The 22,711-nt window shown below is 40.3% G+C and overlaps 1 protein-coding gene across 10 annotated transcripts in view; it reads left to right on the top strand.

Annotated features, from left to right (window-relative positions):
• Positions 1-16,687, top strand: part of LOC112563593 (innexin unc-9-like) — a 185,222-nt gene extending 168,535 nt beyond the window's left edge. For 4 of the 10 annotated variants that reach the window (XM_025237713.1, XM_025237721.1, XM_025237737.1 and 1 more), the window contains 2 exons: positions 13,453-13,645; positions 14,099-16,685. In XM_025237713.1, coding sequence (XP_025093498.1) covers positions 13,453-13,645; positions 14,099-15,106 — 1,201 coding nt within the window. In that variant the 3' untranslated portion in view covers positions 15,107-16,685. Of the gene's footprint in view, positions 1-5,639; positions 5,715-7,004; positions 7,509-13,452; positions 13,646-14,098 lie in introns of those variants that run through there. The other 6 variants (XM_025237768.1, XM_025237757.1, XM_025237704.1 and 3 more) reach the window with 5 other exon arrangements.
• The last annotated feature ends 6,024 nt before the right edge of the window (positions 16,688-22,711 follow it).

Genomic DNA, 22,711 nt, shown 5'->3' with positions numbered 1-22,711 from the left:
CAATCCTCCATTATAACTCATCAGCCGATCCTGAACTGGAAAGGAGGATCCAAATAAGACAGGTCAACCTCCACCAACGCTGAATAAACATTCGATTTTTCGCGAGTTTTTGCCCCCTATTTCCAAAGCCAACATCGTCAAGACGTTAGGATAAATATTTCGACAGCGAGCACCGCTCCCTCCTGGGGGAGGTGAGACATGGGGGAGTGGTGCAAGAGGTGTCGAACGCGTTGCCATTGGTTTCTGGGTGTCGACACCTTTGTGCTGTGTGTACCCTGGACGAGCCCTCCCGGGTGTGACGTAGCGTGTTTGCAGTGGCACACCCGTTCACATTGGACCACGCTCCTTTGCCTGCAGCCAGCAAGCGTGGCAAATCGAAGACTGATCGATCACATGTCCAGGGAGCATGCGCATTCGCAACGAGTAAATCAGAGCGTCACAAACATGGAGGTTTAAATAAAATAAAATTGTCTTAAACAGGTGTTGGCAGGAGGGCAGCGTGCTAACTTCAATTTCTCAAACTCGTCATTTTTTATTCTTCTTTATTTGTTGATTCTTCTTTCAAGCAGCTCATCCGCTGTGATTAAACAAATGTAATTTACTTCGCGACATTCCACGGGCTGTTTCATTTCGTATTCTTTCGATTTTTATACTCACTGGAGCGCCAGTCAGAGGCGTTCTCTCAAGCATAAATGTGTTAAAGCATACCATCTTAACGCAATATATAACCGCCAGAATCCCTTAAAAATATATAAAATCTTTTTTTATGTTTGTAAAAGATGCATTTAAGCTTGTGTACACCGGCTCATTCTTCTTCTCTTACACTGTCGGAAAAACATGACCGGGTTCTTAGAAACAAAATCTTGGCTGCAAGTACCCACAGCGGCCAGTAGTGTTTGGTCCAGACAAGTCTAACGGTTCCAATTTCCTATTCCATCTATCACGCTGGGCTTTTTTCTGTTGCCTGTGACCTCAATTAGAAGAAAGGTCACCATCCTGCGGCCAGTTTGTTGGAGTTCTCCAGACTCCGGCAAGGAGGACCTAAGCAATGGCGACATTCAAGAGAAGAGGCTGGAAGAGACGATGATGGCCGTAATGTTTTGGGGACCGGAAACGCTGATACAGGTTGAGATTTCGGCACAATTTATTCCTTGAAGACGGACGCTAGAAGAGCATCTGACCATTTCTGAGTGTCCTACTGCAAGCTTATCTGCCGAAATGTGTCTCAGCCGAAAAGAAAAGGTTAAAAAAAGGGATAAGGCAATAAAATGGTTTTTTTAATATCCCTGAGGACTATTTTATCGAATAAAATGTAAACAACAAAGTACAGATTAAGTAATTTATATTTGCAGTATATCTGAATACATTTGTATCGTATTTGTATAAATACATTAATTGGCAGTTTTGTTTTTTTAAAGCTAAAGATGAAAGATAAATAGTGATGGAACGGGTAGAAACAGAAAAAAGGAGATAAAACAGTCCATTCGTTTAACTTTCTTACTTGTTTATGCTGTAGTTATCCTTTCACCCTTGACAGCACATGGATCATCACCTGATCATTTGACTTATTTGTTGCAAGTGACAAATACTTTATCACTGGAAGCTGCTGAAGTACCATAGCTCGTCAGGTTACTGGGATTGTTTCTGTCCATGACACTGACTGCATGCCTGTAAATTGTTTGTAGAACTTGTCATTTTACACCTGCCTTTATTCTAGTCTTTTGTCTCATAAGTGAGGAAGGCTGGGTAGCTATTGTGTGATTTCTGTGGAAAAAGCTCCGGGAACGAGTTGTACTGTGAGCAGTAAAGTGCTGCAAGAAGGATGTCCCTGGGTCCGACACACTCTTCTGTTGTGGACCTCCTGCTATAGTAGTAGTCTTTCTATCAAGTGTCATTCACTACATAAATAATACATAGTCTTCTTCCAGTATCTTCTCTGATTACTATTTCTGTCAGGAATTATCTAGTATGGTAGCGTTCTTTGCTGTCAGGTACATGCATCTCCCTTAAGGAGATCTCCAACCAATGGCCTCGCTACTTCAGTTATTGAAAAGCAAATTTAAATTTCCTTTTCAAACATCTAATAAAAGTAAATGTCGGTAATGTAAACGCCCAGGTTTATTTTTCTCGAGGAAGCCGGCTTGTGTAGAAGTCGACAACATCCATCGTGCTCTTGTTTTGTTGTGGACACATCCCTGTCGCTGTTAACCTCGATACAACACATCCAGTCTCACCAACCTGCTGACTGTTGATAGTAAGCCGTCTCCATGGCGACCGGTGCGCCACTGGCTTTTGGTTTTTAAAGAAAATGTTCAATGTTCAGTTTTCAGATCGATGTTTAGAAAAAAAAATAATAAGGGTTTTTAACTACTTCTTCACTTCAATAACATTTATTTGTGGTCATTTTAATATGTTTTTGGATAAAAGCCTATATTAGATAAAACCACTTTCAATTTTATTTGGGTGGCTCTGCTTGTCTTAGAAGTGCGATATAGTAGCAGGATTTATTGCAAAATTAATTTAAGAGCTAAGCAAAGACCGTAAAGCATTTCATTTTCAAACAATTTCGAAACCCGTAATCAATTAAAAGAATGAATCAAAGGACTTTTTATTTTTGTTTTCAAAACAAAAGCTCAACGTGATAAATTGCTATTCGCCTGACGTCAAAGTACGGGTACTCGACACCCGGCCTGAAGTAGCTGGGTACAGCAGGCTGGGAGCACTGCCACACTCCCGTCAACACCAATCGCTATTGATTATCTCCCGCGTTAATGAGGACGGCTCGCTTCCGCTGATGTCGAAATCCGTCACACCTGCCTTCGCAGTTCGTTGGGTGGTGTTGACAAATGGGGTTGTTCACACTGATGATGGAGGAAAAAGTGGATATGTTGATGGTTCTCTATTTCTCCGTCTCACTTTTCTCTCTTCCATCCCTGCAGGCTCAAATGTTCATGTTTTTGTTTGTTTGTTGTTTGTTTGTTTGATTGTTTGATTGATTGTTTGTTTGTCTGTTTCTTTGTTTGTTTGTTGTTGTTGTTTTTTTGATTGATTGTTTGTTTGTTTGTTTGTTTGTTTGTTTGTTTGTTTGTTTGAGAGAGAAGAGTATGATTGTATTTTTGTGTGTGTGTGTCGGCGTCAGTATGTAAGTGTATGTCACTGCCTTCCTCTTTTCCTTTCTTTCTATAAATCGTGTCTCTCTCAAACCTCACGATTACCACATTTTTCCCCTTTACAAGATAGTCCCTAAAATAGTCGTAGGGAGAAGAATTTACAAACAGAGCATTCACAATGGCTACAAGGCTTGTTAATCTTCAGACAACCTCCACACTACCAGTTGATGTAATTTCCGGCTGTCGCCTTTATAGAATGAAGTTTAGTTTTTGAGGCTGGTCGTTGAACGTAAAACAAATCGTAGAAAACCACTTTTTTTCCAAGAAAGGAAGCAAAACAACTTAAGTGACATCCACTTTCGTAAGTGGTACTTGCTGAGCGAGTGTCGGTTCTGTTTGACTACATTCTGGAAAGGCAGCAGTTTCCCCAGGCAGCGTGTTCACCTCAAACCGCAACAATCTCTCTCTCTCACTCCACTTTTCGAAAAGAAACAATGCTTTAATTCGTGGAATCCTTTCAAATCGGTTTCTTTAAATACCGTTATTTAACGGTCTTCACCGAAAGGATACTATTTCAGCTCCTTAACAAGACCTTAGTGCCAGAAGATGTGTGGGTGAGTGTTGGGGTGGGTGGCTGGGTGGCTGCTGTAACCTTATCTTTCAATTCGTAGGTTGATTCTAAAGTGACAAGTTAAACCTCGCTAAGTCTCTGTCGCAGGAAAAAAAAAACCAAAGCTAAGTAAAATCCTGTAAATTACAGTGTCCGCTTTGTTTATTTGCGTTTTAAGAGGCTTAATTTTTTGCGATTGCTGATTATGTGTCTAGCTTGTAGAATGGACTTTGTTGTTTATCAGCGCGTGAGCACGAACTGGTCGAGTGTTTATTTTCTCTTTGAGTAAGGGTGGCTGTGATGGTAGTGCTAAGACTTCTTTTGAGACGATGAAAAAAATAGTTTTGGATAGCATTTACTGGCATACATTACAGTATTATATCACGATCCGGCTTACCCAAGAAGAATTTCTCAGTAGTTCGTATTTAATCCTCACGTTAGGTATTTAGTGTAAACTAACTTTTTGGAGATACTGGAATAAGAAAACTTTGAAACAATTTAGCCTGAGTGATTGCTTGTGTATGTGTAGCTGTTAGATTAACTTTAAAATGTCAACAGTTCATTTTTTGTTTAGTATCTGCCATACTGCAGCCATCTTTTTTCTTTCATTCAGAGTCATTTGTTGATACAGTCACTCATTTATTAACAATAGTTTCCTTTGCTTGCAGTACGTTGTCTCCACTTTAATTTCTGAATTTATTTGTATGTCAGAGTATATGTGTTAAGTTTTGGCATTGAATGATAGAGGGGAAAAAAGTTTCACGATTGCAGCTCGGACACTGATTCGTTTCCGACTGGATTTAAGATTTGGCTGAAGCCAATGATTGCGCGTCGTTGCTGGACAAAACTTCCATTAACCTGACTGCACACACGAGCTAACAGCCGTTGACAAAAGGCATCTTTAAGCCAAAAAAAAAAAATGAACAGAGGTCCTTACAGCAATATCGTCCTAGGAAGTAAAACAATTAAGTTATAAATGGATTACATTAGCTAATGACTCATCTGTGATAATGCAAAGCTCGGCAAGGCCTGCTTCCAATGTTAACCTTTCCTTGCCTCCCACACCGACTGTCCTCGTTAACAGAACAGGTGAAAGAGATCAGGAAATTACACCCTGGTCTGTCGACTCAGGGGAAAATAACAATTAGATAGTTATGCTGCTTAATTAAATGTCTATAGCAGAAGCCCGGTCACCATCAAAGGATCCCAAAACCGCCAGCTTTGTTCTTACTCTCGGGTTAACACTGACGGACGCCTGAGCCAACAGGCTCTGCTCGGAGCCTTGTGAATGAGCGGTGCTCACGATGCAGATTATCGTCCATCGATGGGTTCTGACATGTGGGACTTTGCTGGAGGTCCTTGGCGCACTTTGAGCACACATACCTACCGACCTTGGCCAGACTGCGAGGAACTTTTTTTCCGAGAGGCATCGACCCAGCCGTGGATGTGTTGCACGTGTTTCAGAAAAAGCACGCCACACTTTTGACCCGAACCCAGAAAGAACTCGGCCCTCGACAGAAGGTGACAAGAACGCAGACGTGCTAGGAGGACGTTTCCTGCAGTTGGCATGCATCGTCTCAAATGAAAGAATGGAGGAACAAGCGGAGGGTTCGGCTTTGCCAAGTCGATGAAGCCTCCCGCTGGTGTGCAGCAGTGCTACCAACGCCACGGTAACCTCTGCAGCAAATCCCACTCTAATCATTCTTCATCCACAATCGACAGTGTCCACGAGGTCTGGTGACAGTTGCTGCGGTTGTTCACCAGACCTTGATGCACTCCCCCCCCCCTTACTCCTGCCCCGTGCACGTGTTGATGACGCAAGCAGACCACTCTACAGTCAGGATCCCCAGCGCCAATCACCAAAAAAAAAAAAAAGCTTGAAGCCTAACTCGTGAAACTTTTTTTCTTTCATCATTCAGATTGGGAAGAGGCTGTGTGGGATAAGTACGATGCAATCGTCGACAGCATCCTTCTAGAATGATCGAGTCACTGTGGTGCGTACATCGTTCATTCCTTCATCTTTTGCATTACCTTCCCTCCTTCCCAAAGCCTCACATTTTCATTTCGCCTTTGTTGTCCTTTATTTTTCCTGTCAAAGACTTCTGTTTTCCCCCATCCCTTTCATTCTGTTTGGTTTATGACCGGCATGCTTATTGCTGTTACCGTGCCAGACCTTGAAATTTCTGTTTCATGATCCTTGAGAGAATCCAAACAGTATTGATCCGTTTACCTTTTGGGGTAAACAAACAATTTACTTGTTGTTTTTAATGTTTGAAATACTCTTCTAGCGTACGTGTCTATGAAAATTTTATTTTAAATTTTTGATTTAAGGGTGCAATCACACCATCGTTGGTTTGGCGGATCGATTATGCAAATCGGTGCTGCGGTCGCGGATTCGAGAGTAAAATTCGGCGAAAGAGTTGCCTCCACCTGCGAGCGATAGATTACGTGTCCGGATTCTCTCGCCTGCCTCCCTGTTGGTTCGTCTCTTGACAAAAGATCGGACCTAGATTGAATAATAGTAGTAACACCAACGGTAAATCTATTTATAGACTCCTTCACCAGGTTTGGAGAAGCAATGGAAGATGAAGCATCCAACTGTGGATTATGTTGTGTTTTTTTTTTTTTTAATTTTGGTTGTCTAGACTTGTGTACAGAATTGTGAAAAGAATTATTACTACAGCTGCTGGTTTTTCCCAGACTGTGTAATGTTACTAGGGGCAACAGAACCTGCAAGGTAGGACCAGATCACCATGGAGGACTGTGTTAGCAGATATGACGAAGGTGCAGTGTTTGTACATCAAGAGGTCGACTCTTCATATCGCCATGCAAATCGATTTGTTAATAACAAAGCCATCGCTGGATGTCAGGCTTCGTCGTCAGGAGATGAGTAACCCTGGACATCGTCGTGTGAATTATGATGTCCTCAGTTCCATACTGTCAGTTCTACTGTTATTCCAACACGTTGTGCGCTCCCTCGGGTTACGACTACCACCAGGGGTGGCCTCGGTCCAATGTCCAACTAACAGCCGCATTGTTTCAACGCTTCTGCATTCTTTTGGGAGAAAAATAGCTCGCACAGGACGAGTAAATATTATAAGTGGAATACGTGAGAGATTTTTCCCCTCGCTGGAGGTATGCCTGTAGTCTTCCTCAGTCTGAGGACAGCTATTCTGCTGTGGTTTTTATCGAAAAATCGTTCTGTCCTAGTTCCGGACAATAACCACATGGTTTTTTTTTTTTTCGTCCCTTTTATCCGCTGTTCATGATTTCCATTTGTCCGGGGTAAATAAGAACGTAATTGCACGGTGATAAGTCCAGGTGTCAGAAGCACTGACGCTAGACAGGTAATGTCTACACAGCCAGGTCGGGTGAGCTTTGGCGTGGGAAGAGCTGGAATTGAGTGTTAAGATGAGTACAGCGAGGACGAGGACGACTCCCCACAGTGGTGTCAAGCGCTGAGGCAGGTCGGAGGGCCCGCTGGGCTGGCTGGAGGCCTGAGGCTGGAACCAGAGTCTGTGCACCTGAGACTGGAAGGGCCGTGGGAGTGTGACCATGATGCACAGTCGCCATGCACACCACCCGAGTAAGTCTCACCACACCCGCTCGCACCAGAAGTCACGGACACGCCACTTGCGCACGGCCCGCCACCGTCGGGCGCTTGGCCGCCACCATCGCCATGACAACCATAACTACTCCGATCACGAAGGAAGTGGCGAGAGCGGTCGTGATGATGCAAATACGGGGAAGTATGAAGAATTAACAGGCAGTGCCATTCATGGAGAAGGGTGAGAGATGTGATAAATACCTTCTTCCTGCATAACATGTCTTCCCGCTAGTGATCAAGCTCTTCATTGTTTTCACTTTCTTCCTTACTTTCCTTTATCATTTCTTTTTGTTTGATTCTCCTCTTTCTTCTGTTTCATTCCTTTGTCACTTCTTTATTTTTCCTGTTTCCTTCTTTCTTCTTTTATTCTTTCCTTCTTTCCTTTATCCTCGTTTAAAAACAGTCTGATCACATAAACAGTGACAATGTTTAATTGTTATACTCAGACAACTACAAAAACCATTTGTAGTCATGGTTTAAATTCCATGGGAAAAACAGTTTTGCTATGTGCATTTTCTGCCTGTATATTTTTGACAATTTTTTAATAGTAAAAGGCCGGTGACCTCGATTAATTTTTTTTTCAGTTTTCAGCAATTTTTCTATTTTTTTTTTTTTGTTTTGTTTTTTATCGCGTTGTTGGACAACTATTGGACAATGTTTTATAACATTCTGCATTCATTGATGCAACAATTTGTAATCAATATTCGTTACGTTTGTACAACAGTCTGCAAACAAAGCATCGTCTCTATGCCAGTATATAGGGTCCTGGCACTTCATCATTTCCCATCGATTCCCGACAAACAATTACTTCACGAAGAAAAACTGTTTGGACTCTTATTGTTTAGAGTATCGAGAGGGAATCTGAGCAGAACGAAAAACATCCTAACCCTGCATTTTCGCTACAACTGCACTCGCCTACCTTGTACACACACTGTTCCTTTTCCTTTTCTTCCTTTCCGAATCATTAAAGGTATGTTTTGTTTTAGGGTTTAAACATTGTTTCATCCTTCTGTTGACTGTCACCACTGCAACAGACTTCACATCCTGTTTCTGTGCAAACAGATGATTATGACAGACGTGTTCACAGTGATATTTAGAAATCAGCATCAGATGTCCTGACAGACAAATAGACAAAAACACAGATTACATAACCCAAGATGGATCTCAGGTAAAACTGAAATAAATGCTCGTGTGCTCTGGTCATGAAACATTCCATAGGTTTCGATGCACTAATTTTACTTTTCTACATCGCGCGGACAGTTTTTAAAAAATCTGTACATCTCTTGGCCTAAATAACATTAAAATAAATTCTGTTTTCCTTTGGACTTAGAAATTGGGACTTAGTGCTTTTGTGTATAAAATGTCTGCTCAAGGTTCAGCAACCATTTGATGCTGGTTGCACTGGTTATCGTCCTGATGAGTTGTTTGCTTTCTTTCCATTTCTTATAGATGGTATTATCTTGTCATTTCATTGACTGTTTGCAGTAGGGATGGTCTTAGAAGCTTCATGAAGTGCTGGACTGGAGTACTGCTAATAGTTCACGATTTCTTTTTTAATTACTTTGACTCGGACATATTTTCTGTCGTTGGCACTTCTTAAGTCTAGTCAACATTCAGCGAGGAATTTAGTATAAAAAAAGCTGTAAGTTGAGTTGCACAACACGTTTCTAAATCTTAAACTAGAAGCAAATTTAGAAGCGTTTTTACTAAAATTCTAAAAGCCCCTGAAACGTGTTGCACGAGCGCATTAGATTCTTTTTAACAACAATTTTCTCAAAGCTGTTGTAAACTAGTTAAAATTGTTTGTAAATCACGTTTGGCGATAATCAAACTGGCGATCGGAATGAATAGGATCCAAAACAATCATTCCAAAGATGGAATCTACGAGTGTACAGGCAAAAGACCCGATGTTTGGATTAGAACTACAGCCAGCGGTTTCCAAGGTTTAATTCAACTGAAGGGATGTCATCAAAATGGTTAAAGAAACTAACGACTAAGTAAACTTTGACTACCGACAGAGTTTAATCTCATACAGAAGGTGCTAATTGGAATGTGTTCTGGTGCGACTGAAAGTACACAGATTGTGGTGAGGGACACAGTAAACGTTCACAAATCTTCCGTTTCGCAAGTAATTCATCGAGTAACAAATGGAACACATGAAGTCATCTGAAGAAGCAGAGAGAGCAAGCAGCGTGTCCATCTTGTTCACCTCCGTAAACTCAAATGATATATTAGCAAAATCTGTAGCACAAAAAAAACCAGCTTCTGTACGATTTGTAGAAGATTTTATGTCTTGACTTACCTAATCTTTACAATCGGCAATGGTTCCTCTACATTTTCATTGCATTCATTGGCTCACGCGTTCTTTCTATCTCAATTTGTTATTCCTATCTTAAATTTTTCAAGCAAAATTATCGTCTTACTTAAGAATTTAATCAGTAGCACTCTTTCTTCGTATTTTTAAAAAATTCCTTTCCTTCGTGGTTTTTTTTTATAACTTTGTTCGCCATTTGCTTTGTTGATAGAACTCGAGCTGATGGGACGTGATGGAAGTCACGAATATTTTCTGTTAAACGTGTTTAATCAAATCGCTTCTAAATCTTTTTAGAAAAGTGTTGTGCAAGGAGCTTATTTAAAACTATTTTATAAAACGCCTTTAAGTAAATTTATCAAAGCCCTAAAAGTGGTTTAATTTAGAAACGTGCTGTGCAACTGAGCTCTGACTTTATCTGTGCTCGTGTTTGTTTGATTTTCATTGTGGTTTTAATTCCATTAGATTAACTGATCAATAATTATACTACTTATTCAAGACAAAACTTTGCATGTCTCATATATAGATAAAAAAGAAAATATAATTATTGAAAATTTGAAGAAACTGCATTGTGTGGCAGTATTCAAATCCACACTTTGAGTGGCTGTGTACTATGGACCAGGGAATCGTCTCTTGCCAGACCCTGTCATTAGTTCCTCTCACGTGTTTGCCTTGAATATGGATTTATTTTAGCTTTGCGAACAGCAAACATTTCATTTTGTGGCAGACGATGGGAAAAAGTTTGTTATTCAGCAAAGAATATGCTCTCTCGTTCTCCCACTCGTTTGCTAGTTCTAGTACCCAACCTCTCTCATCCCGCCATAAAGCCGATGGGAGGTCTTCCCTTACTGCTTATTTATCTCGGATTTATTCGCGTTTTCCTTAAGTACTATTGCTGTGTACTCAACAGGAAACTTTAATAAACCTAAGATAAATAAGGTAAAGTAAATCGAAACGAAGTTTTACGCAAATGTGTTCAAAACACACACAAATATATATATATAATCTACAAGAGAGAACTATTTTAGGAATAAGTGAATTGAGTGAACAAAGTAGTGTAGAGAAGAAGATCATAACCGGAAAGAAGAATGTTTCAAGATGGAACATTGATAGGGAACCACTTACTCTCGTGTACTGATGAGAGTTATGGTCACATGTGTCTGTGGTATCTATTTCAAGGTGTGACACCGAGAGGGCACCACTTACTCTCGTGTATTGATAAGAGTTCTGAGCACCATTGTTCGCTTTCTGTTCGTGCCAATCTGATTGGGCAAAGTGCCACTGCATGGCAACACCTCGACGCATCCAGCAAACACCCTGTTGTCTTCGTTTCATCAACACTACCTTTTCCGAGGGCGAAGACAGAGAAATGAAATTTTGTCGCGTTTGTCGCGAGGTGTGTACGGCTTGACCTCCCTTTCGTCACCCGATGGTGAAGGTCGGAGGGGTAGAAAGTATCATGGGAAGCTGTCAGAAGGGGAGGCAATTGTCTACTGGACAAATACGCTTAGACTGTTATTAGTTTGACTTACACGTCCAGGAGGATTGTAGGTACATTTACCACCCTCGCTAGCTTCTCGGCGTCCACGTCATCCTCTTCTGGATTTGTCTTGCGTACGCCGATCATTAGTTTGTCAAACTTTTGAACTGTTCTTCCATTACGAGCTAAAGCCAGAAGTTCCGTCTGGACATGCGCAGACTGGCGTCTGCTGCTTCCGGTCGTTTGCCAAATTCTCAGTCGCCAGAAGACCTCTAACCAGCGATGTTCTTGTTTTTTGGGGTTGAGCACTTAATGCGAGATAACTCCTGAACCCTCGCATTCTACTGCATCTTTCGTGGTGGTTGATACTTGTAAGCGACTCTCCTGAGTCTGCTTGGAGAGAGACTTCACAGACAACGTTTGTGCTTGAAGCTTAATTCATCATTAATTTCTCTCATCACCTGTGAATTTTCTAAGATACTTTTAAGACGGTGTCTTGTACAGATTTCACTCTTCTCAAATATGTTCTCTACATAATTTGTATTTTGCCATCTTTGCTACACTTTTTGGATGATCAGGATCTGCTCATGGAGCACGGATATCTGACAGAGGACTTTGCTGTTTAGTAGAAGTGTTGCAGTCTCATGCAGAAGACAAACGATAATCCGTTTAATGAAAGACAAGGTGGAGGTTGTGTTCTTTCGTAATTTATGAATTTATGATCAGCTTTTACATTGTAAGAACAGGGATTCTCGCTGAAATATCAACATCGTAGACTGTGTGTGAAGACCAGCACAGAGCTTTGTCAGAACTACTATGGAAGGCAAGGAGTTTCTCGAGACATTCTAAACTTACTAGAAGAAATTCCGAGGAAGCTGAATGTATTCTGCTAATGTGTAATTACACCACCGTCCGTATGCCAAAGAGAAAGCGACAGCCGATCAAGCGATCCAGATTTGGAGAGTTTGTAACTTTAAAACATTTTTTGCCTTTTGAATATCATCTCAGTAATGTTATCTTCTGTGATATCTAATCTATCATGTGATCACAAATCTTTCATGTTTCACAAGTGATTGCTAAAACATTGTAATCACGGCAGTTGCATGTGCATTTGAATCCGTAGAAAGAATCCGTACTTGTCAGCAAAGATCCCTGAAAGGCTTTAAAAGTCTGTTTTGGTATAAAAACTTTATTCAATCAAGTTCCCAATGAACGCGCCACCCAAAGATATCGAGTTAATTCAGGACCACAAGTCTGAGGTGGACAGAGCCACGTGTTCTTAAGAGGCTACAAGACATTTCAAAAGAGAAAATGGACAGTCCAGCGAGGACCAACGAAGCTTGTAGCAGAGTTACACACTTCGTAAGGACTCCATTTCTTTGTTTACGGTTCCTTCCATTGCATGTTCCACTAGAATACAACACGGAGTTGGTGTAGACAGTGATTTTGAGTGTCAATTAATTATTCTCAGCTAAGGAATTTTCTGGAAGGATGGAGAGGGTAGAGTTAAGATGGTGGAGATATTCATATGGTTCCAAGGTACACCCTGTATATTGCGTTCACTGATAGTTTCTCTTGTCCATATGTTAACCTTCTTATATAATATCTCACAGCAAAATGTTGTAGAGGATGCTACAAGTTCTGGTTGTCTGCTGAGTGTTTTGAAAAATTCAAAGTTTTCTATGTCTACGGCACATACTAATGTACTTATGGTTGCATAAAAATGCGCAATGAGAAGAAATGGATTTAAATGGAAGAATGGAAAAATGATTGAAAGCAGTAAGGAAGGACGTAAAGGTTCTGTTTGTTGTATGGTCGTTTCTTGTCTTGTCTCTGAACGTGTATGTTCTACTTACATGCGGGTGCGAGTATATATTTAATTTATATAATTCTAAATTTTGTTTTAAAAAAATGTGACTGTCTCATTTTTAAGAACAATCATTTCTCCTGGTTTTTCTGCATGTGTATGTGTTATTCAAATCTTCAGTTAACTTTTATAGTCGTTTTTCTCTCCCCGTATATTGTTGTGATTGCTTTTCCCTGTTATTGTTCAAGTCCAACATTAAGTCTATATTTTTTCTATGTTTTCCCTTTTTAACTTTTTTGTTATTTAATGTTTACTCCTAAGTTTTTACCAACCCATTTTACCCAGATAGTAAGTATAACATGCAAACATAACAAGAACTTTTTACTAGTTTGAACAAGAAAAAAGAAAAAGAAATAAAAAATCTGCCATGCGCAAATCAACGATCTTCTTCTACAGTTCTGATCATATGTTGTTGTGTCCGAGAAGGTTGACAGAGTACTGATGATGTATTGTTGTTTGTTGTACAGGCTTGACAGCGTACTGGGTAGTTTCGCGACCTACGCTCGCCTGAAGGGCCGGTATGACGATGACTGGATCGACCGTCTGAACCACCTGTACACTACCATCATTCTCATCATCTTCACCATCGTCGTTAGCACCAAGCAGTACGTGGGGGAACCCATTCACTGCTGGTGTCCTGCACAGTTTGAGGAAAGCCAGGTATTTGCCCACTCACGTACCTCTCTCGGAAAAGACCCATCAGTCCCGAGAACTTTCATAACAATCTGCACATCATCGAGGACGTACCCATGTTTTTTTATGACCGTCAAAAATGTTCATAAAAATTAGTCATATGTTCGACAGAGTATATGAAAAAGACCTTTGGTGATTCATTAAATTTCAGAAGCTGGCAATAATGTTTGGTCTTATTGGACAGGCTAAAATTCTTATTTTGTTCATAATTGTAGCCTAGCATTGCAATTCCAACGAGTAACGTTTTTATTTTTTTTTTAAATCCTTTTTTTCTTTTATCATTATTGTTTAATATAGTATAAATTTTTCTAAGCGATGAATAATGTGCGTTTATTGATTGATTTCTTCATTTCAGTCACTAATTTCATTTCGTTTTGATTTTTTTGTATTTGCTGCTAATTCTGGTTTGTCGTTTTGCAGGTCGAATACACCAATAACGTCTGCTGGATATCCAACACCTATCACGTGCCCTTCGAGGACATCCCCCCTCGCCATACCCGCCCACACGAGACAGAGATCGGCTACTACCAATGGGTGCCCATGATCCTGCTCTTCCAGGCGCTGCTCTTCAAGGTGCCCTGTATCCTGTGGCGCATCCTGACAGCATCCGCTGGCGTCAACCTCGACAAGATCGTGACTCTGGCTGCCGAGACGGCCTACGTGGCTCCAGACGAGCGGGACCGAACCATCAAACACATCGTACGCTACATGGACAGGTGGATCGAGAACGCTCGCGAGTATCGCTCAGGCTGCTTCATCCGCATCCGTCAGCAGATCTCCAAGTACTGCTGCCTCGTCTGGGGCAAGCGCTACGGCAACTACCTGGTGACTTTATATATGTTCATCAAACTCCTCTACCTAGCCAACGGCATCGGACAGCTGTTTATTCTTAACGAGTTTCTGGGAACCAACTATAACGTGTATGGCTTCGAGGTGATGGACCACCTGGCCAAGGGTATCGACTGGACAGAATCACCCAGGTTCCCACGTGTGACTCACTGTTATTTCGAAATCCGACAGATGCAAAACGTACACCAGTATACAGTGCAGTGTGTGCTGCCTATTAACCTGTTTAACGAAAAGATCTTTATTTTCATTTGGTTCTGGCTTGTTTTTGTTTCGACCTTAAGTGCCGCCAATTTTCTGATCTGGGTGTACACCATGATATTCCGACAGCATCGGCTGCGCTACCTGAAGAAATTCCTGCGCATCAACGATTGCTATAAGTCGGAGCTAGACAAGAAGATGGCGGTGAAGTTTGCTGAGCAATACCTCCGGCAGGACGGCATCTTTGTCCTGCGACTCGTGGGCAAGAACGCCAACGATGTCCTGGTGTCGGAACTGATCCTACAGCTGTGGAACCACTACCGTAACAAGCCCCTCTTCCGGCACGCCAACCAAATCAGCGACGACAACAGTAATGTCTGACTAACCGTTCGCAAGTGGAAGCTGGTTCAAACCGTTATGAAGTGGCTGAGGATGAAGACCTTCTCCTTGGAGGACGTGACGGATCTGGAGGACCTGGAGCGTCCCACCACCACCTCGGGCATTGAGCTGCTCAGGTTTGCACCTCTCGGACGCCAAAATGGATTCTGCGTTCACGAGTCCTCCGAAGAAGAACAGGAAGTGGACACGGACACTCTTGTGACTAGCGTCTGACAATTCCTCCATGATATCGCAGAAGAGAAAAAGTTATTGTTGTCGTTGTTCAGGGTGTGAACATTGACTGTACTCCTTTGCTTCGAAAGCTGTACCAGATGTAAAATTTGTTTCATTTGGAAAAGAAATCGTTCAAAAGTACTTCCAGAGGACTGTAGCTGGTTTTACATAGTTTACAAACGTGTTGTGATTTCAAGTCTGGAATCCCGCTTTCACCGTATGAACAAGATGAAGTAAATATATAAGTTTTACGAGAAGCAAATTAGAACGAAGAAAGGTTAAAAATACAAGTGAGATATATGCGACAGATGTTGCTGTGTTGTTTACATTGTTTGATGGGACATGGAAAACTTACATTTTTAGCGTTGAACATAGGTAAATGCTCGAGAAGCTTCCTAGGAACTGAAGAAACTTGCGTTGCTGGGAGTTGTCTGTCCACACCCTGTCATGACCAGTCGAAAAGGAGAGTGAAGCACATCCTGCCACAACGCTGTCAAAGTTCCACATTAAAAACAAACATTAAATCAACCCTTTAAAAAATAAGCAAAAATGCCACCTCCTCTTGTTAAGAAGACGATGAAAACACTGAGGGTAAGCATCCTTTGTGTGCTGCAAGTCGTATCACCTCGACCTCGTTCGTGCTCCGACAGATGCTTCGCAAAAAAAAAAAAAAAAGTCGTGCACACGCAAATATGCATGAAAGTGATGCCATCGCGAAGTCATCGAAATAAATGTTTGTGCCAGGAACGGTACCACTGTTTGAGCAGCGCCATCTGCTGCACAGAACGAGTGACAAAGACTGACGAATCAGCGAAGACGTGGACGTCTGATCTCGCGTGGTCTCGCCAGGTCTCGAACCATTTGTTGTGCAAGCGGTTGTTTGGGTGTTCGCGAAGCAGCAATTGACCAAAGCTGAACGAAGATGTGAAGACTTAAACTCGTCTTCATCTTTCTTCAGGGGTGGGGGTGGTAGAGAGAGAAAGAGATGGAGAGAAGAGAAATGAGTACGACCCACCTCACATAGCATATCTTCTGCAAGTGCGAATGCGCAAACGAAATGTTTATGCATTGAGAATTCCGCTGCAGCGTCGCCGCGTAGTTCCACTATTATTCAAGTTTGTAATTTATTGCTGAATGGGGTGAGAAGGACAAATCAACTCCTGAGATGAGGTCTGAGTCTAGCGCCACCCGTGTCCCTGGTCGCACGATGTGAATGAAGTGTAAAAGTTTATTTGCCTACAAAGCATTTAGTCAAAGAATATCTCACATTTCCTCCTGAAGTTTTGACATGAAAATTGTTTTTTTCTTGTTGCAGGGGTTTTTAGGAGAAAGGAGGTATTTTGTTTTGTTTGGAGAAAACCTAGATGTAGGATTTTACTTTTTTTTTTTTGCCTCAAGCCTCATACGTGTTCTTTTTTTAATTTAAAGATAGGATTATATTTCGTAACCTTAAACTTCTAAACAGGGTTAGGGCTATTTTTTTTCTGGACTCCAGAATAGTGTTTTCATGATATGAAATTAAATCTTACAGAACAGAAAAATAAAAACTGGTACAGGAAGTTTCATAATGAGTTTTTCGTGGCATGCTCCGTTCTGATCTTACCAACGGAAGTAGTATCTTCCAGATTTTGTTTCAAACTTAGAACTAGAAGATAAGTAGAATATGCATTGTTTACACCAATGCATTGCAAAAATAGCATTCACAACATTCATACATAGTCTTCACAAAAATGTGTTCTTTGTCGGCAATTAAACCTTCATTCACACGGAGAGGCCAGGGACGTCTGTCGGGCCTAGTACTCAGAAGTTTCTCGGTCACACCTACATCATTCGCTTCTGTTTCATGCCAATCATTTTCGCTTTTAGTGCACTCTCTAACAATAGTTCACACTGGATCACGGATGCGTGCCGACTGAAGACTGTTGCTATTTATTTATTGTTTCTTTTTTCCCAATGCAAAATTTGAAATTGTTAAAAACATAGTTTGTGGAATGGAAAATATAACGGTTTTCACGTCATTGTTGAATTCACCATGTGTGTGGAACCAAGGGGTACCTTACCCGAGACAGAACTGCTAGTTTAGTTGCGAATGTTGCATTGTTAGAGAGATTGGTAGCCGCCAATGTTGCTGATCACTTGTTTTCAAATCCTGCTTCACCCGGCACCTGCATCATTTAAGTCTTGCCAAGAGGAAGTAACACTCATAGCTTGTTCTTCCATCTTGAGAAATTTGCCAGCATGCAAAATGACTTGTTATGTTTGAGTGCCCCGAGAAACACTCCTTTCAGTATTCAAAACCATATTTTTAATTAAGAAAGACACATAGCGGCAAATATTGTCCAAGTTCTGAACATCATTTTCTGAAGTATGCCCTCTCCCCCACCTGCACTTTTGGAAGAGATTTACATTTTACAAACATCTTACTTTAGAAGTAGTCACAACAAAAGCTTCGTCTTCCAAGAACTATTTAAAAACGAGATCTTGGTTTGGGCGTTCAAAGATTATATTTTCTTTTAATACAGAAAAATAAACTTTGGAATATGTAAAAGGTAAACTAGGGCACTGAAAATGTTGATGAATAATCTGTAGGAAAGAAAGCAAGGGCATTTCCAAGAAAAACTCTGTGATCGTTCTTGAAGTTTCTCTAACTTGAATTTTTATTTGTCTCAGAGAAAAAAAATCGACATTTTAAAATATTGTTTAAGCCTTTAAATGTTCTTTGTTAATATTTGAAATGGCCAGCAGTTTGAAATAACATTAAACATCATAGCAGTCTTCAGGAAATGGCTTAGTTAACTGCTGCAGGAAAGAAGAAGATATATAAATCATTCTGCTTTCTGAAAACAGTTTGTGCAGCCTTTCTTGGAACTGTGCAGGCACATTTCATTTTCTTCCAAAGAAAATTTTTTATATACAAAAGGGTTTTCTCGTATCAACAATGATTGAAGATCTGTTTTTACTATAAAAAAATGATAGACTGTGCTAATGGATGCTAAAAGTGCATCGTGCATTTTGCACCATGACAAAGAGTTCAGATAAGGCAAGGCTTGTATACCGTAGAATCTCTTTGCAATAAATCTTATCTTATGCAAACCCAACACTGATTGATAGCTTATGCTTTGAGATGTTTTTAAAGTTCATGTGCCCATATGACTGTTGAAGATGCTTACATTATGCGCCCTTTGCAGGATAGTTATGGCCCTTTCTGCGATAATCCATTCCTTCTTCTGTCATCAAATCAAGTTTTCTTTTTTCATATTCTGTCGTGGATGAGTCTGGCGATGACTTGCTACATTTTTGCAAAGCCATTGCAAGGCTGTGGACACCTATAACATTATTTTGGAGTGTGTTGCTGTTGAATTTAAAAAATTTAAAATGTTGAATGTACTAGTTACGTTTTTCTCAAGAACGATTATTATATATCCTCTTATGTGATGACTAGCAAGCCAGACAAAGAGACTGCATGAAATCCCACGATGTTTATGTCCCCTTTCCCCTGCCCCCATTGTACTAAAGGGAGATAATCAGCATTGTGTATCCATTCAAACCAGTTTGTAACTCACTGCCTTTCATCAAATAAGCGGAGTCCCCTGGTTAAACAGTGTGATCGTCGGAATTCACATTCGGCCAGTCAATGGCTTTTCATATTCTTTCAAATTTCGTTTATAAAAAATTGTTCATGTCGATTTACTACGGACTCCCCCCAAATTCCCCATCCCATCCCTACCAACCAATGCACAGACCTGTGGTATAAAATGTCTTTGCAGAGGATATGTAAATATATTGTTTCTCGATTTGAAAAAAAAAGTAACCTCATATGTCAGGTTGGTTTTGCAGTCGAAATGAAAGTTGCATTCGATTTTTCTCTCTTCGTCAGCGTCAATGAATGACAAACCAGTAGATTTTCAAGCCAAAACTTTCCCGATGCGGTTTTTTGCTATGAAAACGTATTTCATATTGCTGTGTTTTAACAATAATAACCTATGATAGTCGTAATATACCCATTAGTTGTATCTTCGTGTTGAGATTTCTTTTCAAGATCGGATGTGTTTCATACAGGTAAGGTGGATCAAAGTGGGAACAAGCAATGATGTTCCTCGAACAACTTTCATGCAGAGACGAATACAAAGGTGTGTCTGTGTTGTCTTCGTTTTCAGATGGTTGGCATGCATGGTGATATTCGACTCTCTTGCTTGCGACTGAATGGAGGACTCTCCGAAATCCAACTTGTCGCATGAATAGTTCTACTTGATATCTGATGGCTCTGTACATTACCGGTTGATTGCAATGTGTTCTACAGTATTGCCGTTGATTTCTGTGGTCATTTACTCTCTTGATTTGATTCCAGCAACATGTGATGTAGGTTAGGTTTTATTTGTTATGTTTTGAAATCCCTTTTGCATTCTGTATGATATATCCACACAGTTTTATACATCATCTCACTTGGTTTAATCTCATAGGCCTTGTGTTATTATTGTTAAGTTATACCTCGAGCGAAAGATAATTAATAGTGGCACCGTGAACTTTTGTTGTCTTGATGCCAAAAACAAAAAGGCCCGAGCTTCAGCAAAGTGCAGAATATTGTAGAGTTTAAAGAAAATAACACTTTCCAGGTCAGAAACATTCACAAGGACAAACTAATAATAAAAATGTGTTTGATATTTTATTTATATATATATATATCCGTGTGTGAGCGTGATCTTGTAATAAGAAAGATTTTATATGTGTGAGTGCGTGTGCGATCGCATTTCTAAGAGTAAAAACAATTAAGACACAAATGCCAGACACATAGTCAAACAAAAATAATAAAAATGTTGATTTCGTTTGTTTTAAAGAAATTAAAACGAACTATAATGTACAACTTTAATAAATTCAGCCAAAAACCTTAATTATGCTTCAAATGTGTGTCCTCACATTCAGTAATTTGTTTATCTTACTGTTCGAAGGTTCACTTCTTGTAGCCGCTGCCATTTCCATTCATGTCAGAAAAATATGCTTTAAATTGGTAGCTTTAATAATTTTAATATTTATTTCAATACCCTGTAACATAAACTTTAAGTGAGTTACATCACTTCTCTCATTTAAATGAAAAGTAATTAGCTATGTCCCTTTATATTCATTAGTTTGTGTGTAGTATCTGTTGTACTTAATTTACGAAATGACTCGTTTCATCCTGACAACATTTACCTTCGCATGGTATGTGCTTCTCAAATGCAACCTGACCTTTGACATGTTTTTGTCCATTTCGGTTCTCCTCCTTTCTTCATTTTGAAACTGTTCTCAGATTTATCACTCTACACCTAGTCAGAATTATCAACCTACAACTGTTATGGTCATCACATAGTGCAATAAGTTAATCTGTCTCTTGTTTCTGAAATGTTTTGGTGATACTTAATATTGTGATTGGGAAATGTGCAAAGCAGATAACTTTGTAAGAATCTCTGTCAGGGTTCATAAATGGAAAATATGTTTGTTCTCCGATATTCAAGATGTACCTGCGCATGTACACCTTGGTAGCCGTGTTCTTTCAGGCTGCATCTGTAAATCAGGAATTACATTTTGTTATGAAACACTCACAGAAACTGCAGGGTATTTAGTTTCTTTTTTCGTTGTCTTTTAGATCATCAATGGAAACCAACATCAGTTAGACTAGAGCTCGCCCTGTTTAATAACACTTTTCACTCATCCCTCCCAGCTACAGACTTCAAATAACATCCACATTTAAATAATAATCAGTCGTGAGCATTGTGGTTCATGATCAATATCAGTAAACTTAACAAAAAAATCTCGGCATTTATATTTGTAATAATTTTTTAAACGGTAAAATATATTTCCACCGAAAAAGCCATGAAGAAGAAAGAGAGAGAACTCTCACTTCCTTTTACATCTATGAAATGGAAATTTGTAATTAAGATGTTTCTTGAGGTATGTTATAAATACATAATAAATGCCAACCTAGGGCTTTTAATTCAAAAAGGCTAAGGAAAATGAAATGTCTGACATCATGTCATGGTCTAAAATGGTAATAATGAAGATGAGTAGGTTTCAACTTTAGATACCAGTCACGGTTGGGAGACAGTTGCAAGTTTGCGGTCCCCTGACAAGACCTTCAAGTTGTGTACATTCCACCTTTTCCTTCTACACTCGCTGATTTTGTTCCCCCATGTGATTGTTAAATTGTGAATGAGTTGTTATTGCATACCTTTTAGTCTCTCTCACGCAGACTTATTATAAGGTAAATTATGTAATAGGTACGATTTATCATCATTTTCATTACTAAATAAACTATGCACCACTGCATTGAACATTTTTCTTTGAGTCCTTGGTTTTAAAAGTGGATGTATCGCAAGTGTGGAAAATCGTAATTGCTATCAGAACATGCGTGTGACAGCAATTGTAATTTAAAGGTACCTTGGAATGAATGCGTGCGTGCGTGTGTGTGTGTGTTTTCATATAAGTTTTTTTAGCCAAGAGTGCGAGCAAACACACACACACACACACATACACACACAATACCTAATGATTTTAACAGAGAATCTTGCGGAAGAAAGCAACGATCGATGAGCTCTTTGTGAGTTTCTAAAATCTGCTAATCTTTATTCTCATACAAAGTTTTCCAACCTTGTTCTCCTACGCTAATTTTTTTTTTCTTTGTTTTTTGCGTGATTCCACTGCTTTCAAAATTCAAACAAAAAATAATAATAATAAAAAGGAGGAGGGTAAACAAAAGGAACATTTATCGCCTGTATCTTCATGATAAACCCGGATAGACCAGTGCACCCTAATTCTAAACCTGTCTGTCGTGATAAGCTTATGTTTATATAATAAACATGAAAATCCTCATCAAAACACGTGAGGACCCATGCGTACCCAATATAGATACACATCTGAGGTCAGAGTTCACCGGCTTTTGATGGCGTTTCCTCGCTCTCCCCTCCACCCACCACCCACCATCCACCCCCAGCCCCATTCTCTCTCATTCACCCCGAGAAGTGGCGAGGCTGCCAGTGCTTCTCGTCTCGACAGGTTCTAGCTGTCTCCTCTGAGTACCCGTCAAGGCAGCGTGTTTGGTCTTCCCCTTACCCCTAATGCATTTTCCACTACTTCTTGCTTTGTAGTTTCCCAATGCGAGACTGGAGCGCTGGTTCGGAGCTGAGCAGTTTTCACTTTCAGCAATGAAAAAGAGAGTCGCCTTACATCACTCATTGTGGCCAGGTATGTGGGTCCCCCTTTTTTAATTGAAAGCAAAGCGCTAGTACATGACTTGTCGATTAACTCTGTCGGCACTTAGCACTTTCTGTAGCCCCGAGTGGGTGCCAATGTCTTGTCTACATTAATGTCAGCGGGACTAGCGGAGAGAGAGAGGGACTAGCA

This window comes from Pomacea canaliculata, linkage group LG1, assembly GCF_003073045.1.
Source record: "Pomacea canaliculata isolate SZHN2017 linkage group LG1, ASM307304v1, whole genome shotgun sequence".
In the NCBI taxonomy this organism is placed as follows: Eukaryota; Metazoa; Mollusca; class Gastropoda; order Architaenioglossa; family Ampullariidae; genus Pomacea; species Pomacea canaliculata.
This window is presented reverse-complemented; position numbering and strand designations above follow the sequence as displayed.